This window comes from Barbus barbus (assembly GCF_936440315.1).
Source record: "Barbus barbus genome assembly, chromosome: 17".
Classification (NCBI taxonomy): Eukaryota; Metazoa; Chordata; class Actinopteri; order Cypriniformes; family Cyprinidae; genus Barbus; species Barbus barbus.
Window position 1 is genome coordinate 1,633,282 of NC_136745.1, and position 24,496 is coordinate 1,657,777.

The 24,496-nt window shown below is 25.7% G+C and overlaps 1 protein-coding gene across 1 annotated transcript; it reads left to right on the plus strand.

The window, feature by feature from the left end:
• The first annotated feature begins 305 nt into the window (after window positions 1–305).
• On the plus strand, window positions 306–2,335 carry LOC306883339 (uncharacterized protein). Its single transcript, XM_079438523.1, has 3 exons — window positions 306–665; window positions 917–1,199; window positions 1,434–2,335. Exons 1-3 carry the CDS (start codon window positions 391–393, stop codon window positions 2,145–2,147), a joined length of 1,272 nt encoding a protein of 423 aa, XP_079294649.1. The 5' UTR covers window positions 306–390; the 3' UTR covers window positions 2,148–2,335.
• Window positions 2,336–24,496: the final 22,161 nt, after the last annotated feature.

The window sequence follows — 24,496 nt, forward strand, 5'->3', positions numbered from 1 at the left end:
GCCCACATTTAGCACATTTTCCAAATAAATAGATCTTGCTGATCTAAACTGATTAGTTGATTTTTCAGTGAAATGGTTACTCTCTCCAAAACATATCAGCATGGTTTCATTGTGTAAGTCATCATATGCACAATTGTCTGTTCAACTGTCACAATTAGTCAAAGATATAATACCATGAAAGAATTTCTTGGAACATTTGATAAATTTATGACAGTACTTGACAATCAATCAGGTCAAATTAGAACTAACGAAGGAGCAGTTTCCCACATCTCAGATGACTAATCAAACAGTTTGTTTAGTTACCTGACAGGTGTTGTCTATGATTATGACTGCTGCCAAAAGTATATAGACAGAGCTTGGCCCGGGGCCAGTTTCATTTGCAGTGTGAACATGGAAGCACCTCGCCAAGTACAACAGCAACTTCCTGCTCGAGGAAGAGGAGGAAGAAGAAGAGGAAGAGGAGGAGTGAGAATGCGTGGAGGAATAGGGGGAAGAGGCCGAGGAGCACGGAGGCACCATGATGTCCCAGATGAAATCCGGGCCACCCTTATTGACCACGTTATAAACCATCGCCTCACAATGGCAGAGGCAGGTCGCCGAGTGCAGCCTAATGTGCCTCGGTCTACAGTCTCCTCCATCATCCAAACCTTTCGCAGGGAAAACAGGTACAGAACTATTCTATTGAACTATGCAGTGTTGGTGTGTGTGTAGGCCTAGAGTACTGTAATATCTTCATGTGATGTTATATGATACTATAAAAATGACAAAGAAAAAAAAATGGAGAAAATACTGTGAATAGTATTCCAGTCACTGTGCAGTGCATCACACTTTTAGTACCATAAAACAGCAGTACAATTACATTGGTAACTCATTTTGTAACAAATTTACAGTGTTGACCTTTGACTTGTATGTCTAGGATTGGACGACAGCCTCAAGTGGGTGGCAGAAGAAAACTTCTAAATGAACAACAAGAACGAGAAATATGCAACATGGTCATTGCAAATAATGCCATCACACTGAGACAGATTCGTAATGCAATCCTTCTAGACAATGTAATGTTCCAAAATATAAACTCTATCAGCATCTCCACAATAGACCGGGTATTGAAGAAACATCAGATGACCATGAAACAGATTTACAGGGTACCATTTGAGAGAAACTCTGACAGAGTGAAAGAGCTGCGGTACCAGTATGTGCATGTAAGTCAACTACTGGTTGTCTATCATTGTAACACTATTACAGTAAGACATGGTTACCACTTTTTTTTGTTTTGCTTTATCCTTTTTACCTTCAGAATCCAGCTTTGTGTGACTAGAGCATTTTGCCTAGAAATTGTCTTCAGTTTTTCACTCCCTCTTTTTACAGTACTTTAGATCCTCCCTGCAGTATCTGTCTCTACTTGACTGATTAGATTTATTTTTATTCTATTGTAGAGAATAATGGCATTAGAAGGCAACGAAACCCCTCACATCCTAGTGTTCGTTGATGAAGCTGGCTTCAACCTGGCCAAAGGTCGAAGGCGTGGCCGTAACATCATTGGCCACCGAGCCACTGTGGATGTCCCAGGCCAGCGAGGAGCAAATATAACAATGTGTGCCGCTATATCAGAAAGAGGTGTGGCCACACACATTCCCAGTTTAGGGCCCTACAATACACAAAAGCTCCTAAATTTTTTGGACCACCTTTATACTGATCTGATCCCGGAAAATGAGAGAGGTGAAGAAGGACCTCAGCTACCACATTATGTCATTGTGTGGGATAATGTGAACTTCCACCGTGGCCCACGCATCAGAACCTGGTTCACCACCCATCCCCGGATGCTAATGGAGTTTCTTCCACCTTACTCTCCTTTCCTAAATCCAATTGAGGAGTTTTTTTCAGCTTGGAGGTGGAGGGTGTATGAGCATCAGGCTCAAGACCAGAGGGCCCTGCTGCATGCAATGGATGCTGCATGTGAGGACATCACAGGGGATCAATGTAGGGGATGGTTGAGACATTCACGCCGTTTCTTCCCTCGCTGCATCGCAAGAGAAAATATCCGTTGCGATGTGGATGAGAATTTATGGCCTAACAGAGAGCAGCGCGTCGATGGCCAGGAGGATGAGGATGGTGGCCAGGAAAGAGAGGGTGACAATGGCGACCACTGAAAATATTACTGTACTATAGTTCTGAAACTTTATTTACAGTATGGAAGGCTAGAGTTTTTTTGTGTTTTTTTTGTTTTTTGTTTGTGTTTATAACTGTTCACATTTACAGAATCCTGTATATGTTTTCTTTTCACAGTATGTTCTCTAATGTTAACATTTCTTTGTACGAATAAAAATGTTTACAGTTTCCTTGAGTATGAGTGGTTTATTGGAGGCTGATTTTACTGTAAAATCTTTTAGTTTTATTCATAGTGGTATTCTGTTGCTAGACCTGTGCCTCAGTGACAAAACGTCTAAGCATTTTGACTTGCAGTGCTTAAACAATGCCAAAGGTATAATGCATTTTGGGGGCATTGACTATTTATATGAGAATGATATTTAGTTTTGACACATGGATAAACTGTTTTGGGAGAGAGATGAGCTTTTGCAGGGGATCCATGGTGTTGTGCTAAACCATCCAGGTTATTTTGACAAAAGCACTAAATGAATGCACATGTGCCAAGGCAATTGAGAAGGATCTGTGCTATTTTGACTGTACTGACCTTTTATATGGGAAAGGAATCTGCTTTTGAAGCATGGAAGAAGAGTTTGGGGAAAGATATTTGATTTTGCTAGTGAGCTATAATGTTGAGCAGAACTGTAAGACTGTTTGGCCAAATGACCTTATGGTTTTGAGAATGTCATCTCGGTTTCAAGAAATGAGCCAAACCAATCGAGAAAAACTGTAATTCCATATATTCAAACTTTCATTCCATATATTCAAACATTCATTCCATATATTCAAGTTTCATTCCATATATTCAAACTTTTATTCCATATATTCAAACTTTCATTCCATATATTCAAACTTTCATTCCATATATTCAAACATTCATTCCATATATTTGAAAGTTCATTCCATATATTCAAACATTCATTCCATATATTCAAGTTTAATTCCATACAAACATTCACTCCATATATTCTAACTTTCATTCCATATATTCATGTGTCATTCCATATATTCAAACATTCATTCCATATATTCAAACATTCATTCCATATATTCAAACATTCATTCCATATATTCATGTTTAATTCCATACATTCAAACATTCATTCCATATATTCATGTTTAATTCCATATATTCAAACATTCATTCCATATATTCAAACTTTCATTCCATATATTCAAACTTTCATTCCATATATTCAAACTTTCATTCCATATATTCAAACTTTCATTCTATATATTCAAACATTCATTCCATATATTCAAGTTTCATTCCATATATTCAAACTTTCATTCCATATATTCAAACTTTCATTCCATATATTCAAACATTCATTCCATATATTCTAACTTTCATTCCATATATTCATGTTTCATTCCATATATTCAAACATTCATTCCATATATTCTAACTTTCATTCCATATGTTCAAACTTTCATTCCATATATTCAAACTTTCATTCCATATATTTGAACGTTCATTCCATATATTCAAACATTCATTCCATATATTCAAGTTTAATTCCATACAAACATTCACTCCATATATTCTTACTTTCATTCCATATATTCATGTGTCATTCCATATATTCAAACATTCATTCCATATATTCAAACATTCATTCCATATATTCATGTTTAATTCCATATATTCAAACTTTCATTCCATATATTCAAACATTCATTCCATATATTCAAGTTTCATTCCATATATTCAAACTTTCATTCCATATATTCAAACTTTCATTCCATATATTCAAACATTCATTCCATATATTCTAACTTTCATTCCATATATTCATGTTTCATTCCATATATTCAAACATTCATTCCATATATTCAAACTTTCATTCCATATATTCAAACTTTCATTCCATATATTCAAACATTAATTCCATATATTCATGTTTAATTCCATATATTCAAACTTTCATTCCATATATTCATGTTTAATTCCATATATTCAAACATTCATTCCATATATTCATGTTTAATTCCATATATTCAAACATTCATTCCATATATTCAAGTTTAATTCCATACAAACATTCACTCCATATATTCTTACTTTCATTCCATATATTCATGTGTCATTCCATATATTCAAACATTCATTCCATATATTCAAACATTCATTCCATATATTCATGTTTAATTCCATATATTCAAACTTTCATTCCATATATTCAAACATTCATTCCATATATTCAAGTTTCATTCCATATATTCAAACTTTCATTCCATATATTCAAACTTTCATTCCATATATTCAAACATTCATTCCATATATTCTAACTTTCATTCCATATATTCATGTTTCATTCCATATATTCAAACATTCATTCCATATATTCAAACTTTCATTCCATATATTCAAACATTAATTCCATATATTCATGTTTAATTCCATATATTCAAACTTTCATTCCATATATTCATGTTTAATTCCATATATTCAAACATTCATTCCATATATTCATGTTTAATTCCATATATTCAAACATTCATTCCATATATTCAAACATTCATTCCATATATTCATGTGTCATTCCATATATTCAAACATTCATTCCATATATTCAAACATTCATTCCATATATTCAAACAATCATTCCATATATTCATGTTTCATTCCATATATTCAAACTTTCATTCCATATATTCAAACATTCATTCCATATATTCTAACTTTCATTCCATATATTCAAACTTTCATTCCATATATTCAAACTTTCATTCCATATATTCAAACTTTCATTCCATATATTCAAACATTCATTCCATATATTTGAAAGTTCATTCCATATATTCAAACATTCATTCCATATATTCATGTTTAATTCCATGTTTCATTCCATATATTCAAACTTTCATTCCATATATTCATGTTTCATTCCATATATTCAAACTTTCATTCCATATATTCAAGTTTAATTCCATACAAACATTCACTCCATATATTCTAACTTTCATTCCATATATTCATGTGTCATTCCATATATTCAAACATTCATTCCATATATTCAAACATTCATTCCATATATTCATGTTTAATTCCATGTTTCATTCCATATATTCAAACTTTCATTCCATATATTCATGTTTCATTCCATATATTCAAACTTTCATTCCATATATTCAAGTTTCATTCCATATATTCAAACTTTCATTCCATATATTCAATTTTAATTCCATATATTCAAACATTCATTCCATATATTCAAACTTTCATTCCGTATATTCAAACATTCATTCCATATATTCAAACATTCATTCCATATATTCAAACATTAATTCCATATATTCATGTTTAATTCCATATATTCAAACTTTCATTCCATATATTCATGTTTAATTCCATATATTCAAACATTCATTCCATATATTCATGTTTAATTCCATATATTCAAACATTCATTCCATATATTCAAACATTCTTTCCATATATTCAAACTTTCATTCCATATATTCAAACATTCATTCCATATATTCATGTTTAATTCCATATATTCAAACTTTCATTCCATATATTCAAACTTTCATTCCATATATTCAAGTTTCATTCCATATATTCAAACTTTCATTCAATATATTCAAACATTCATTCCATATATTCTAACTTTCATTCCATATATTCAAACTTTCATTCCATATATTCAAACTTTCATTCCATATATTCAAACATTCATTCCATATATTCAAGTTTCATTCCATATATTCAAACTTTCATTCCATATATTCAAACTTTCATTCCATATATTCAAACTTTCATTCCATATATTCAAACTTTTATTCCATATATTCAAACATTCATTCCATATATTCAAACATTCATTCCATATATTCAAACATTAATTCCATATATTCATGTTTAATTCCATATATTCAAACATTCATTCCATATATTCATGTTTAATTCCATATATTCAAACTTTCATTCCATATATTCAAACTTTCATTCCATATATTCAAACATTCATTCCATATATTCATGTTTAATTCCGTATATTCAAACTTTCATTCCATATATTCAAACTTTCATTCCATATATTCAAACTTTCATTCCATATATTCAAACATTCATTCCATATATTCAAGTTTCACTCCATATATTCAAACTTTCATTCCATATATTCAAACTTTCATTCCATATATTCAAACTTTCATTCCATATATTCAAACTTTCATTCCATATATTCAAACATTCATTCCATATATTCAAACATTCATTCCATATATTCAAACATTAATTCCATATATTCATGTTTAATTCCATATATTCAAACTTTCATTCCATATATTCATGTTTAATTCCATATATTCAAACATTCATTCCATATATTCATGTTTAATTCCATATATTCAAACATTCATTCCATATATTCAAACATTCTTTCCATATATTCAAACTTTCATTCCATATATTCAAACATTCATTCCATATATTCATGTTTAATTCCATATATTCAAACTTTCATTCCATATATTCAAACATTCATTCCATATATTCAAGTTTCATTCCATATATTCAAACTTTCATTCCATATATTCAAACTTTCATTCCATATATTCAAACTTTCATTCCATATATTCAAACTTTCATTCCATATATTCAAACATTCATTCCATATATTCTAACTTTCATTCCATATATTCAAACTTTCATTCCATATATTCAAACTTTCATTCCATATATTCAAACTTTCATTCCATATATTCAAACATTCATTCCATATATTCAAGTTTCATTCCATATATTCAAACTTTCATTCCATATATTCAAACTTTCATTCCATATATTCAAACATTCATTCCATATATTCTAACTTTCATTCCATATATTCATGTTTCATTCCATATATTCAAACATTCATTCCATATATTCTAACTTTCATTCCATATGTTCAAACTTTCATTCCATATATTCAAACTTTCATTCCATATATTTGAACGTTCATTCCATATATTCAAACATTCATTCCATATATTCAAGTTTAATTCCATACAAACATTCACTCCATATATTCTAACTTTCATTCCATATGTTCATGTGTCATTCCATATATTCAAACATTCATTCCATATATTCAAACATTCATTCCATATATTCATGTTTAATTCCATATATTCAAACATTCATTCCATATATTCAAACATTCTTTCCATATATTCATGTTTAATTCCATATATTCAAACATTCATTCCATATATTCAAACATTCATTCCATATATTCATGTGTCATTCCATATATTCAAACATTCATTCCATATATTCAAACATTCATTCCATATATTCAAACATTCATTCCATATATTCATGTTTCATTCCATATATTCAAACTTTCATTCCATATATTCATGTTTCATTCCATATATTCAAACTTTCATTCCATATATTCAAGTTTCATTCCATATATTCAAACTTTCATTCAATATATTCAAACATTCATTCCATATATTCTAACTTTCATTCCATATATTCAAACTTTCATTCCATATATTCAAACTTTCATTCCATATATTCAAACATTCATTCCATATATTCAAGTTTCATTCCATATATTCAAACTTTCATTCCATATATTCAAACTTTCATTCCATATATTCAAACTTTCATTCCATATATTCAAACTTTCATTCCATATATTCAAACATTCATTCCATATATTCAAACATTAATTCCATATATTCATGTTTAATTCCATATATTCAAACATTCATTCCATATATTCATGTTTAATTCCATATATTCAAACTTTCATTCCATATATTCAAACTTTCATTCCATATATTCAAACTTTCATTCCATATATTCAAACATTCATTCCATATATTCAAACTTTCATTCCATATATTCAAACATTCATTCCATATATTCAAACATTCATTCCATATATTCAAACATTCATTCCATATATTCAAACATTCATTCCATATATTCATGTGTCATTCCATATATTCAAACATTCATTCCATATATTCAAACATTCATTCCATATATTCATGTTTCATTCCATATATTCAAACTTTCATTCCATATATTCAAGTTTCATTCCATATATTCAAACTTTCATTCCATATATTCAATTTTAATTCCATATATTCAAACATTCATTCCATATATTCAAACATTCATTCCATATATTCTAACTTTCATTCCATATGTTCAAACTTTCATTCCATATATTCAAACTTTCATTCCATATATTTGAACGTTCATTCCATATATTCAAACATTCATTCCATATATTCAAGTTTAATTCCATACAAACATTCACTCCATATATTCTAACTTTCATTCCATATGTTCATGTGTCATTCCATATATTCAAACATTCATTCCATATATTCAAACATTCATTCCATATATTCATGTTTAATTCCATATATTCAAACATTCATTCCATATATTCAAACATTCTTTCCATATATTCATGTTTAATTCCATATATTCAAACATTCATTCCATATATTCAAACATTCATTCCATATATTCATGTGTCATTCCATATATTCAAACATTCATTCCATATATTCAAACATTCATTCCATATATTCAAACATTCATTCCATATATTCATGTTTCATTCCATATATTCAAACTTTCATTCCATATATTCATGTTTCATTCCATATATTCAAACTTTCATTCCATATATTCAAGTTTCATTCCATATATTCAAACTTTCATTCAATATATTCAAACATTCATTCCATATATTCTAACTTTCATTCCATATATTCAAACTTTCATTCCATATATTCAAACTTTCATTCCATATATTCAAACATTCATTCCATATATTCAAGTTTCATTCCATATATTCAAACTTTCATTCCATATATTCAAACTTTCATTCCATATATTCAAACTTTCATTCCATATATTCAAACTTTCATTCCATATATTCAAACATTCATTCCATATATTCAAACATTAATTCCATATATTCATGTTTAATTCCATATATTCAAACATTCATTCCATATATTCATGTTTAATTCCATATATTCAAACTTTCATTCCATATATTCAAACTTTCATTCCATATATTCAAACTTTCATTCCATATATTCAAACATTCATTCCATATATTCAAACTTTCATTCCATATATTCAAACATTCATTCCATATATTCAAACATTCATTCCATATATTCAAACATTCATTCCATATATTCAAACATTCATTCCATATATTCATGTGTCATTCCATATATTCAAACATTCATTCCATATATTCAAACATTCATTCCATATATTCATGTTTCATTCCATATATTCAAACTTTCATTCCATATATTCAAGTTTCATTCCATATATTCAAACTTTCATTCCATATATTCAATTTTAATTCCATATATTCAAACATTCATTCCATATATTCTAACTTTCATTCCATATATTCAAACTTTCATTCCATATATTCAAACATTCATTCCATATATTCAAACTTTCATTCCATATATTCAAACTTTCATTCCATATATTCAAACTTTCATTCCATATATTCAAACATTCATTCCATATATTCAAGTTTCATTCCATATATTCAAACTTTCATTCCATATATTCAAACTTTCATTCCATATATTCAAACTTTCATTCCATATATTCAAACTTTCATTCCATATATTCAAACTTTCATTCCATATATTCAAACATTCATTCCATATATTCAAACATTCATTCCATATATTCAAACATTAATTCCATATATTCAAACATTCATTCCATATATTCATGTTTAATTCCATATATTCAAACTTTCATTCCATATATTCAAACATTCATTCCATATATTCAAGTTTCATTCCATATATTCAAACTTTCATTCCATATATTCAAACTTTCATTCCATATATTCAAACTTTCATTCCATATATTCAAACATTCATTCCATATATTTGAAAGTTCATTCCATATATTCAAACATTCATTCCATATATTCAAGTTTAATTCCATACAAACATTCACTCCATATATTCTAACTTTCATTCCATATATTCATGTGTCATTCCATATATTCAAACATTCATTCCATATATTCAAACATTCATTCCATATATTCAAGTTTCATTCCATATATTCAAACTTTCATTCCATATATTCAAACATTCATTCCATATATTCAAACATTCATTCCATATATTCAAACTTTCATTCCATATATTCAAACATTCATTCCATATATTCATGTTTAATTCCATATATTCAAGTTTCATTCCATATATTCAAACTTTCATTCCATATATTCAAACTTTCATTCCATATATTCAAACTTTCATTCCATATATTCAAACTTTCATTCCATATATTCAAACTTTCATTCCATATATTCAAACATTCATTCCATATATTTGAAAGTTCATTCCATATATTCAAACATTCATTCCATATATTCAAGTTTAATTCCATACAAACATTCACTCCATATATTCTAACTTTCATTCCATATATTCATGTGTCATTCCATATATTCAAACATTCATTCCATATATTCAAACATTCATTCCATATATTCAAACATTCATTCTATATATTCATGTTTAATTCCATACATTCAAACATTCATTCCATATATTCATGTTTAATTCCATATATTCAAACATTCATTCCATATATTCAAACTTTCATTCCATATATTCAAACATTCATTCCATATATTCAAACATTCATTCCATATATTCAAACATTCATTCCATATATTCAAACATTCATTCCATATATTCATGTGTCATTCCATATATTCAAACATTCATTCCATATATTCAAACATTCATTCCATATATTCAAACATTAATTCCATATATTCATGTTTAATTCCATATATTCAAACTTTCATTCCATATATTCATGTTTAATTCCATATATTCAAACATTCATTCCATATATTCATGTTTAATTCCATATATTCAAACATTCATTCCATATATTCAAACATTCTTTCCATATATTCAAACTTTCATTCCATATATTCAAACATTCATTCCATATATTCATGTTTAATTCCATATATTCAAACTTTCATTCCATATATTCAAACTTTCATTCCATATATTCAAGTTTCATTCCATATATTCAAACTTTCATTCAATATATTCAAACATTCATTCCATATATTCTAACTTTCATTCCATATATTCAAACTTTCATTCCATATATTCAAACTTTCATTCCATATATTCAAACATTCATTCCATATATTCAAGTTTCATTCCATATATTCAAACTTTCATTCCATATATTCAAACTTTCATTCCATATATTCAAACTTTCATTCCATATATTCAAACTTTCATTCCATATATTCAAACATTCATTCCATATATTCAAACATTCATTCCATATATTCAAACATTAATTCCATATATTCATGTTTAATTCCATATATTCAAACATTCATTCCATATATTCATGTTTAATTCCATATATTCAAACTTTCATTCCATATATTCAAACTTTCATTCCATATATTCAAACATTCATTCCATATATTCATGTTTAATTCCATATATTCAAACTTTCATTCCATATATTCAAACTTTCATTCCATATATTCAAACTTTCATTCCATATATTCAAACATTCATTCCATATATTCAAGTTTCACTCCATATATTCAAACTTTCATTCCATATATTCAAACTTTCATTCCATATATTCAAACTTTCATTCCATATATTCAAACTTTCATTCCATATATTCATGTTTAATTCCATATATTCAAACTTTCATTCCATATATTGATGTTTAATTCCATATATTCAAACATTCATTCCATATATTCATGTTTAATTCCATATATTCAAACATTCATTCCATATATTCAAACATTCATTCCATATATTCATGTGTCATTCCATATATTCAAACATTCATTCCATATATTCAAACATTCATTCCATATATTCATGTTTCATTCCATATATTCAAACTTTCATTCCATATATTCATGTTTCATTCCATATATTCAAACTTTCATTCCATATATTCAAGTTTCATTCCATATATTCAAACTTTCATTCCATATATTCAAACATTCATTCCATATATTCTAACATTCATTCCATATATTCAAACATTCATTCCATATATTCATGTTTAATTCCATATATTCAAACTTTCATTCCATATATTCATGTTTAATTCCATATATTCAAACATTCATTCCATATATTCATGTTTAATTCCATATATTCAAACATTCATTCCATATATTCAAACATTCTTTCCATATATTCAAACTTTCATTCCATATATTCAAACATTCATTCCATATATTCATGTTTAATTCCATATATTCAAACTTTCATTCCATATATTCAAACTTTCATTCCATATATTCAAGTTTCATTCCATATATTCAAACTTTCATTCAATATATTCAAACATTCATTCCATATATTCAAACTTTCATTCCATATATTCAAACTTTCATTCCATATATTCAAACTTTCATTCCATATATTCAAGTTTCATTCCATATATTCAAACTTTCATTCAATATATTCAAACATTCATTCCATATATTCAAACTTTCATTCCATATATTCAAACTTTCATTCCATATATTCAAACTTTCATTCCATATATTCAAACATTCATTCCATATATTCAAACATTCATTCCATATATTCAAACATTCATTCCATATATTCATGTTTAATTCCATATATTCAAACATTCATTCCATATATTCATGTTTAATTCCATATATTCAAACTTTCATTCCATATATTCAAACTTTCATTCCATATATTCAAACATTCATTCCATATATTCATGTTTAATTCCATATATTCAAACTTTCATTCCATATATTCAAACATTCATTCCATATATTCATGTTTAATTCCATATATTCAAACATTCATTCCATATATTCAAACATTCTTTCCATATATTCATGTTTAATTCCATATATTCAAACATTCATTCCATATATTCAAACATTCATTCCATATATTCATGTGTCATTCCATATATTCAAACATTCATTCCATATATTCAAACATTCATTCCATATATTCAAACATTCATTCCATATATTCATGTTTCATTCCATATATTCAAACTTTCATTCCATATATTCATGTTTCATTCCATATATTCAAACTTTCATTCCATATATTCAAGTTTCATTCCATATATTCAAACTTTCATTCAATATATTCAAACATTCATTCCATATATTCTAACTTTCATTCCATATATTCAAACTTTCATTCCATATATTCAAACTTTCATTCCATATATTCAAACATTCATTCCATATATTCAAGTTTCATTCCATATATTCAAACTTTCATTCCATATATTCAAACTTTCATTCCATATATTCAAACTTTCATTCCATATATTCAAACTTTCATTCCATATATTCAAACATTCATTCCATATATTCAAACATTAATTCCATATATTCATGTTTAATTCCATATATTCAAACATTCATTCCATATATTCATGTTTAATTCCATATATTCAAACTTTCATTCCATATATTCAAACTTTCATTCCATATATTCAAACTTTCATTCCATATATTCAAACATTCATTCCATATATTCAAACTTTCATTCCATATATTCAAACATTCATTCCATATATTCAAACATTCATTCCATATATTCAAACATTCATTCCATATATTCAAACATTCATTCCATATATTCATGTGTCATTCCATATATTCAAACATTCATTCCATATATTCAAACATTCATTCCATATATTCATGTTTCATTCCATATATTCAAACTTTCATTCCATATATTCAAGTTTCATTCCATATATTCAAACTTTCATTCCATATATTCAATTTTAATTCCATATATTCAAACATTCATTCCATATATTCTAACTTTCATTCCATATATTCAAACTTTCATTCCATATATTCAAACATTCATTCCATATATTCAAACTTTCATTCCATATATTCAAACTTTCATTCCATATATTCAAACTTTCATTCCATATATTCAAACATTCATTCCATATATTCAAGTTTCATTCCATATATTCAAACTTTCATTCCATATATTCAAACTTTCATTCCATATATTCAAACTTTCATTCCATATATTCAAACTTTCATTCCATATATTCAAACTTTCATTCCATATATTCAAACATTCATTCCATATATTCAAACATTCATTCCATATATTCAAACATTAATTCCATATATTCAAACATTCATTCCATATATTCATGTTTAATTCCATATATTCAAACTTTCATTCCATATATTCAAACATTCATTCCATATATTCAAGTTTCATTCCATATATTCAAACTTTCATTCCATATATTCAAACTTTCATTCCATATATTCAAACTTTCATTCCATATATTCAAACATTCATTCCATATATTTGAAAGTTCATTCCATATATTCAAACATTCATTCCATATATTCAAGTTTAATTCCATACAAACATTCACTCCATATATTCTAACTTTCATTCCATATAATCATGTGTCATTCCATATATTCAAACATTCATTCCATATATTCAAACATTCATTCCATATATTCAAGTTTCATTCCATATATTCAAACTTTCATTCCATATATTCAAACATTCATTCCATATATTCAAACATTCATTCCATATATTCAAACTTTCATTCCATATATTCAAACATTCATTCCATATATTCATGTTTAATTCCATATATTCAAGTTTCATTCCATATATTCAAACTTTCATTCCATATATTCAAACTTTCATTCCATATATTCAAACTTTCATTCCATATATTCAAACTTTCATTCCATATATTCAAACTTTCATTCCATATATTCAAACATTCATTCCATATATTTGAAAGTTCATTCCATATATTCAAACATTCATTCCATATATTCAAGTTTAATTCCATACAAACATTCACTCCATATATTCTAACTTTCATTCCATATATTCATGTGTCATTCCATATATTCAAACATTCATTCCATATATTCAAACATTCATTCCATATATTCAAACATTCATTCTATATATTCATGTTTAATTCCATACATTCAAACATTCATTCCATATATTCATGTTTAATTCCATATATTCAAACATTCATTCCATATATTCAAACTTTCATTCCATATATTCAAACATTCATTCCATATATTCAAACATTCATTCCATATATTCAAACATTCATTCCATATATTCAAACATTCATTCCATATATTCATGTGTCATTCCATATATTCAAACATTCATTCCATATATTCAAACATTCATTCCATATATTCAAACATTAATTCCATATATTCATGTTTAATTCCATATATTCAAACTTTCATTCCATATATTCATGTTTAATTCCATATATTCAAACATTCATTCCATATATTCATGTTTAATTCCATATATTCAAACATTCATTCCATATATTCAAACATTCTTTCCATATATTCAAACTTTCATTCCATATATTCAAACATTCATTCCATATATTCATGTTTAATTCCATATATTCAAACTTTCATTCCATATATTCAAACTTTCATTCCATATATTCAAGTTTCATTCCATATATTCAAACTTTCATTCAATATATTCAAACATTCATTCCATATATTCTAACTTTCATTCCATATATTCAAACTTTCATTCCATATATTCAAACTTTCATTCCATATATTCAAACATTCATTCCATATATTCAAGTTTCATTCCATATATTCAAACTTTCATTCCATATATTCAAACTTTCATTCCATATATTCAAACTTTCATTCCATATATTCAAACTTTCATTCCATATATTCAAACATTCATTCCATATATTCAAACATTCATTCCATATATTCAAACATTAATTCCATATATTCATGTTTAATTCCATATATTCAAACATTCATTCCATATATTCATGTTTAATTCCATATATTCAAACTTTCATTCCATATATTCAAACTTTCATTCCATATATTCAAACATTCATTCCATATATTCATGTTTAATTCCATATATTCAAACTTTCATTCCATATATTCAAACTTTCATTCCATATATTCAAACTTTCATTCCATATATTCAAACATTCATTCCATATATTCAAGTTTCACTCCATATATTCAAACTTTCATTCCATATATTCAAACTTTCATTCCATATATTCAAACTTTCATTCCATATATTCAAACTTTCATTCCATATATTCATGTTTAATTCCATATATTCAAACTTTCATTCCATATATTGATGTTTAATTCCATATATTCAAACATTCATTCCATATATTCATGTTTAATTCCATATATTCAAACATTCATTCCATATATTCAAACATTCATTCCATATATTCATGTGTCATTCCATATATTCAAACATTCATTCCATATATTCAAACATTCATTCCATATATTCAAACATTCATTCCATATATTCATGTTTCATTCCATATATTCAAACTTTCATTCCATATATTCATGTTTCATTCCATATATTCAAACTTTCATTCCATATATTCAAGTTTCATTCCATATATTCAAACTTTCATTCCATATATTCAAACATTCATTCCATATATTCTAACATTCATTCCATATATTCAAACATTCATTCCATATATTCATGTTTAATTCCATATATTCAAACTTTCATTCCATATATTCATGTTTAATTCCATATATTCAAACATTCATTCCATATATTCATGTTTAATTCCATATATTCAAACATTCATTCCATATATTCAAACATTCTTTCCATATATTCAAACTTTCATTCCATATATTCAAACATTCATTCCATATATTCATGTTTAATTCCATATATTCAAACTTTCATTCCATATATTCAAACTTTCATTCCATATATTCAAGTTTCATTCCATATATTCAAACTTTCATTCAATATATTCAAACATTCATTCCATATATTCAAACTTTCATTCCATATATTCAAACTTTCATTCCATATATTCAAACTTTCATTCCATATATTCAAGTTTCATTCCATATATTCAAACTTTCATTCAATATATTCAAACATTCATTCCATATATTCAAACTTTCATTCCATATATTCAAACTTTCATTCCATATATTCAAACTTTCATTCCATATATTCAAACATTCATTCCATATATTCAAACATTCATTCCATATATTCAAACATTCATTCCATATATTCATGTTTAATTCCATATATTCAAACATTCATTCCATATATTCATGTTTAATTCCATATATTCAAACTTTCATTCCATATATTCAAACTTTCATTCCATATATTCAAACATTCATTCCATATATTCATGTTTAATTCCATATATTCAAACTTTCATTCCATATATTCAAACTTTCATTCCATATATTCAAACTTGCATTCCATATATTCAAACATTCATTCCATATATTCAAGTTTCACTCCATATATTCAAACTTTCATTCCATATATTCAAACTTTCATTCCATATATTCAAACTTTCATTCCATATATTCAAACTTTCATTCCATATATTCAAACATTCATTCCATATATTCAAACATTCATTCCATATATTCAAACATTAATTCCATATATTCATGTTTAATTCCATATATTCAAACTTGCATTCCATATATTCATGTTTAATTCCATATATTCAAACATTCATTCCATATATTCATGTTTAATTCCATATATTCAAACATTCATTCCATATATTCAAACATTCTTTCCATATATTCAAACTTTCATTCCATATATTCAAACATTCATTCCATATATTCAAACTTTCATTCCATATATTCAAACATTCATTCCATATATTCAAGTTTCATTCCATATATTCAAACTTTCATTCCATATATTCAAACTTTCATTCCATATATTCAAACTTTCATTCCATATATTCAAACTTTCATTCCATATATTCAAACATTCATTCCATATATTCAAACATTCATTCCATATATTCAAACATTAATTCCATATATTCATGTTTAATTCCATATATTCAAACATTCATTCCATATATTCATGTTTAATTCCATATATTCAAACTTTCATTCCATATATTCAAACTTTCATTCCATATATTCAAACTTTCATTCCATATATTCAAACATTCATTCCATATATTCAAACTTTCATTCCATATATTCAAACATTCATTCCATATATTCATGTTTAATTCCATATATTCAAACTTTCATTCCATATATTCAAACATTCATTCCATATATTCAAACTTTCATTCCATATATTCAAACTTTCATTCCATATATTCAAACTTTCATTCCATATATTCAAACATTCATTCCATATATTCATGTTTAATTCCATATATTCAAACTTTCATTCCATATATTCAAACATTAATTCCATATATTCAAGTTTCATTCCATATATTCAAACATTCATTCCATATATTCAAACATTCATTCCATATATTCAAACTTTCATTCCATATATTCAAACATTCATTCCATATATTCATGTTTAATTCCATATATTCAAACTTTCATTCCATATATTCAAACATTCATTCCATATATTCAAACATTCATTCCATATATTCTAACTTTCATTCCATATATTCATGTTTCATTCCATATATTCAAACATTCATTCCATATATTCAAGTTTAATTCCATACAAACATTCACTCCATATATTCTAACTTTCATTCCATATATTCATGTGTCATTCCATATATTCAAACATTCATTCCATATATTCAAACATTCATTCCATATATTCAAGTTTCATTCCATATATTCAAACTTTCATTCCATATATTCAAACTTTCATTCCATATATTCAAACTTTCATTCCATATATTCAAACTTTCATTCCATATATTCAAACTTTCATTCCATATATTCAAACATTCATTCCATATATTCTAACTTTCATTCCATATATTCAAACTTTCATTCCATATATTCAAACTTTCATTCCATATATTCAAACTTTCATTCCATATATTCAAACATTCATTCCATATATTCAAGTTTCATTCCATATATTCAAACTTTCATTCCATATATTCAAACTTTCATTCCATATATTCAAACATTCATTCCATATATTCTAACTTTCATTCCATATATTCATGTTTCATTCCATATATTCAAACATTCATTCCATATATTCACGTTCATTCCATATATTCATTCCATATATTCAAACATTCCATCCATATATTCATGTTTAATTCCATATATTCAAACTTTCATTCCATATATTCAAACTTTCATTCCATATATTCAAACATTAATTCCATATATTCAAACTTTCATTCCATATATTCAAACATTCATTCCATATATTCATGTTTAATTCCATATATTCAAACTTTCATTCCATATATTCAAACATTCATTCCATATATTCAAACTTTCATTCCATATATTCAAACTTTCATTCCATATATTCAAACTTTCATTCCATATATTCAAACATTCATTCCATATATTCAAACATTAATTCCATATATTCATGTTTAATTCCATATATTCAAACATTCATTCCATATATTCATGTTTAATTCCATATATTCAAACTTTCATTCCATATATTCAAACTTTCATTCCATATATTCAAACTTTCATTCCATATATTCAAACATTCATTCCATATATTCAAACTTTCATTCCATATATTCAAACATTCATTCCATATATTCATGTTTAATTCCATATATTCAAACTTTCATTCCATATATTCAAACATTCATTCCATATATTCAAACTTTCATTCCATATATTCAAACTTTCATTCCATATATTCAAACTTTCATTCCATATATTCAAACATTCATTCCATATATTCATGTTTAATTCCATATATTCAAACTTTCATTCCATATATTCAAACATTAATTCCATATATTCAAGTTTCATTCCATATATTCAAACATTCATTCCATATATTCAAACATTCATTCCATGTATTTGAACGTTCATTCCATATATTCAAGTTTCATTCCATATATTCAAACATTCATTCCATATATTCAAACTTTCATTCCATGTATTTGAACGTTCATTCCATATATTCAAACATTCATTCCATATATTCAAGTTTAATTCCATACAAACATTCACTCCATATATTCTAACTTTCATTCCATATATTCATGTGTCATTCCATATATTCAAACATTCATTCCATATATTCAAACATTCATTCCATATATTCAAACTTTCATTCCATATATTCAAACTTTCATTCCATATATTCAAACATTCATTCCATATATTCTAACTTTCATTCCATATATTCAAACTTTCATTCCATATATTCAAACTTTCATTCCATATATTCAAACATTCATTCCATATATTCAAGTTTCATTCCATATATTCAAACTTTCATTCCATATATTCAAACTTTCATTCCATATATTCAAACATTCATTCCATATATTCTAACTTTCATTCCATATATTCATGTTTCATTCCATATATTCAAACATTCATTCCATATATTCTAACTTTCATTCCATATGTTCAAACTTTCATTCCATATATTCAAACTTTCATTCCATATATTCAATCTTTCATTCCATATATTTGAAAGTTCATTCCATATATTCAAACATTCATTCCATATATTCAAGTTTAATTCCATACAAACATTCACTCCATATATTCTAACTTTCATTCCATATATTCAAACTTTCATTCCATATATTCTAACTTTCATTCCATATGTTCAAACTTTCATTCCATATATTCAAACTTTCATTCCATATATTCAAACTTTCATTCCATATATTCATGTTTAATTCCATATATTCAAACATTCATTCCATATATTCATGTTTAATTCCATATATTCAAACATTCATTCCATATATTCAAACATTCTTTCCATATATTCAAACTTTCATTCCATATATTCAAACATTCATTCCATATATTCATGTTTAATTCCATATATTCAAACTTTCATTCCATATATTCAAACTTTCATTCCATATATTCAAGTTTCATTCCATATATTCAAACTTTCATTCAATATATTCAAACATTCATTCCATATATTCAAACTTTCATTCCATATATTCAAACTTTCATTCCATATATTCAAACTTTCATTCCATATATTCAAGTTTCATTCCATATATTCAAACTTTCATTCAATATATTCAAACATTCATTCCATATATTCAAACTTTCATTCCATATATTCAAACTTTCATTCCATATATTCAAACTTTCATTCCATATATTCAAACATTCATTCCATATATTCAAACATTCATTCCATATATTCAAACATTCATTCCATATATTCATGTTTAATTCCATATATTCAAACATTCATTCCATATATTCATGTTTAATTCCATATATTCAAACTTTCATTCCATATATTCAAACTTTCATTCCATATATTCAAACATTCATTCCATATATTCATGTTTAATTCCATATATTCAAACTTTCATTCCATATATTCAAACTTTCATTCCATATATTCAAACTTGCATTCCATATATTCAAACATTCATTCCATATATTCAAGTTTCACTCCATATATTCAAACTTTCATTCCATATATTCAAACTTTCATTCCATATATTCAAACTTTCATTCCATATATTCAAACTTTCATTCCATATATTCAAACATTCATTCCATATATTCAAACATTCATTCCATATATTCAAACATTAATTCCATATATTCATGTTTAATTCCATATATTCAAACTTGCATTCCATATATTCATGTTTAATTCCATATATTCAAACATTCATTCCATATATTCATGTTTAATTCCATATATTCAAACATTCATTCCATATATTCAAACATTCTTTCCATATATTCAAACTTTCATTCCATATATTCAAACATTCATTCCATATATTCAAACTTTCATTCCATATATTCAAACATTCATTCCATATATTCAAGTTTCATTCCATATATTCAAACTTTCATTCCATATATTCAAACTTTCATTCCATATATTCAAACTTTCATTCCATATATTCAAACTTTCATTCCATATATTCAAACATTCATTCCATATATTCAAACATTCATTCCATATATTCAAACATTAATTCCATATATTCATGTTTAATTCCATATATTCAAACATTCATTCCATATATTCATGTTTAATTCCATATATTCAAACTTTCATTCCATATATTCAAACTTTCATTCCATATATTCAAACTTTCATTCCATATATTCAAACATTCATTCCATATATTCAAACTTTCATTCCATATATTCAAACATTCATTCCATATATTCATGTTTAATTCCATATATTCAAACTTTCATTCCATATATTCAAACATTCATTCCATATATTCAAACTTTCATTCCATATATTCAAACTTTCATTCCATATATTCAAACTTTCATTCCATATATTCAAACATTCATTCCATATATTCATGTTTAATTCCATATATTCAAACTTTCATTCCATATATTCAAACATTAATTCCATATATTCAAGTTTCATTCCATATATTCAAACATTCATTCCATATATTCAAACATTCATTCCATATATTCAAACTTTCATTCCATATATTCAAACATTCATTCCATATATTCATGTTTAATTCCATATATTCAAACTTTCATTCCATATATTCAAACATTCATTCCATATATTCAAACATTCATTCCATATATTCAAGTTTCATTCCATATATTCAAACTTTCATTCCATATATTCAAACTTTCATTCCATATATTCAAACATTCATTCCATATATTCTAACTTTCATTCCATATATTCATGTTTCATTCCATATATTCAAACATTCATTCCATATATTCAAGTTTAATTCCATACAAACATTCACTCCATATATTCTAACTTTCATTCCATATATTCATGTGTCATTCCATATATTCAAACATTCATTCCATATATTCAAACATTCATTCCATATATTCAAGTTTCATTCCATATATTCAAACTTTCATTCCATATATTCAAACTTTCATTCCATATATTCAAACTTTCATTCCATATATTCAAACTTTCATTCCATATATTCAAACTTTCATTCCATATATTCAAACATTCATTCCATATATTCTAACTTTCATTCCATATATTCAAACTTTCATTCCATATATTCAAACTTTCATTCCATATATTCAAACTTTCATTCCATATATTCAAACATTCATTCCATATATTCAAGTTTCATTCCATATATTCAAACTTTCATTCCATATATTCAAACTTTCATTCCATATATTCAAACATTCATTCCATATATTCTAACTTTCATTCCATATATTCATGTTTCATTCCATATATTCAAACATTCATTCCATATATTCACGTTCATTCCATATATTCATTCCATATATTCAAACATTCCATCCATATATTCATGTTTAATTCCATATATTCAAACTTTCATTCCATATATTCAAACTTTCATTCCATATATTCAAACATTAATTCCATATATTCAAACTTTCATTCCATATATTCAAACATTCATTCCATATATTCATGTTTAATTCCATATATTCAAACTTTCATTCCATATATTCAAACATTCATTCCATATATTCAAACTTTCATTCCATATATTCAAACTTTCATTCCATATATTCAAACTTTCATTCCATATATTCAAACATTCATTCCATATATTCAAACATTAATTCCATATATTCATGTTTAATTCCATATATTCAAACATTCATTCCATATATTCATGTTTAATTCCATATATTCAAACTTTCATTCCATATATTCAAACTTTCATTCCATATATTCAAACTTTCATTCCATATATTCAAACATTCATTCCATATATTCAAACTTTCATTCCATATATTCAAACATTCATTCCATATATTCATGTTTAATTCCATATATTCAAACTTTCATTCCATATATTCAAACATTCATTCCATATATTCAAACTTTCATTCCATATATTCAAACTTTCATTCCATATATTCAAACTTTCATTCCATATATTCAAACATTCATTCCATATATTCATGTTTAATTCCATATATTCAAACTTTCATTCCATATATTCAAACATTAATTCCATATATTCAAGTTTCATTCCATATATTCAAACATTCATTCCATATATTCAAACATTCATTCCATGTATTTGAACGTTCATTCCATATATTCAAGTTTCATTCCATATATTCAAACATTCATTCCATATATTCAAACATTCATTCCATATATTCAAACATTAATTCCATATATTCATGTTTAATTCCATATATTCAAACATTCATTCCATATATTCATGTTTAATTCCATATATTCAAACTTTCATTCCATATATTCAAACATTCATTCCATATATTCAAACTTTCATTCCATATATTCAAACTTTCATTCCATATATTCAAACTTTCATTCCATA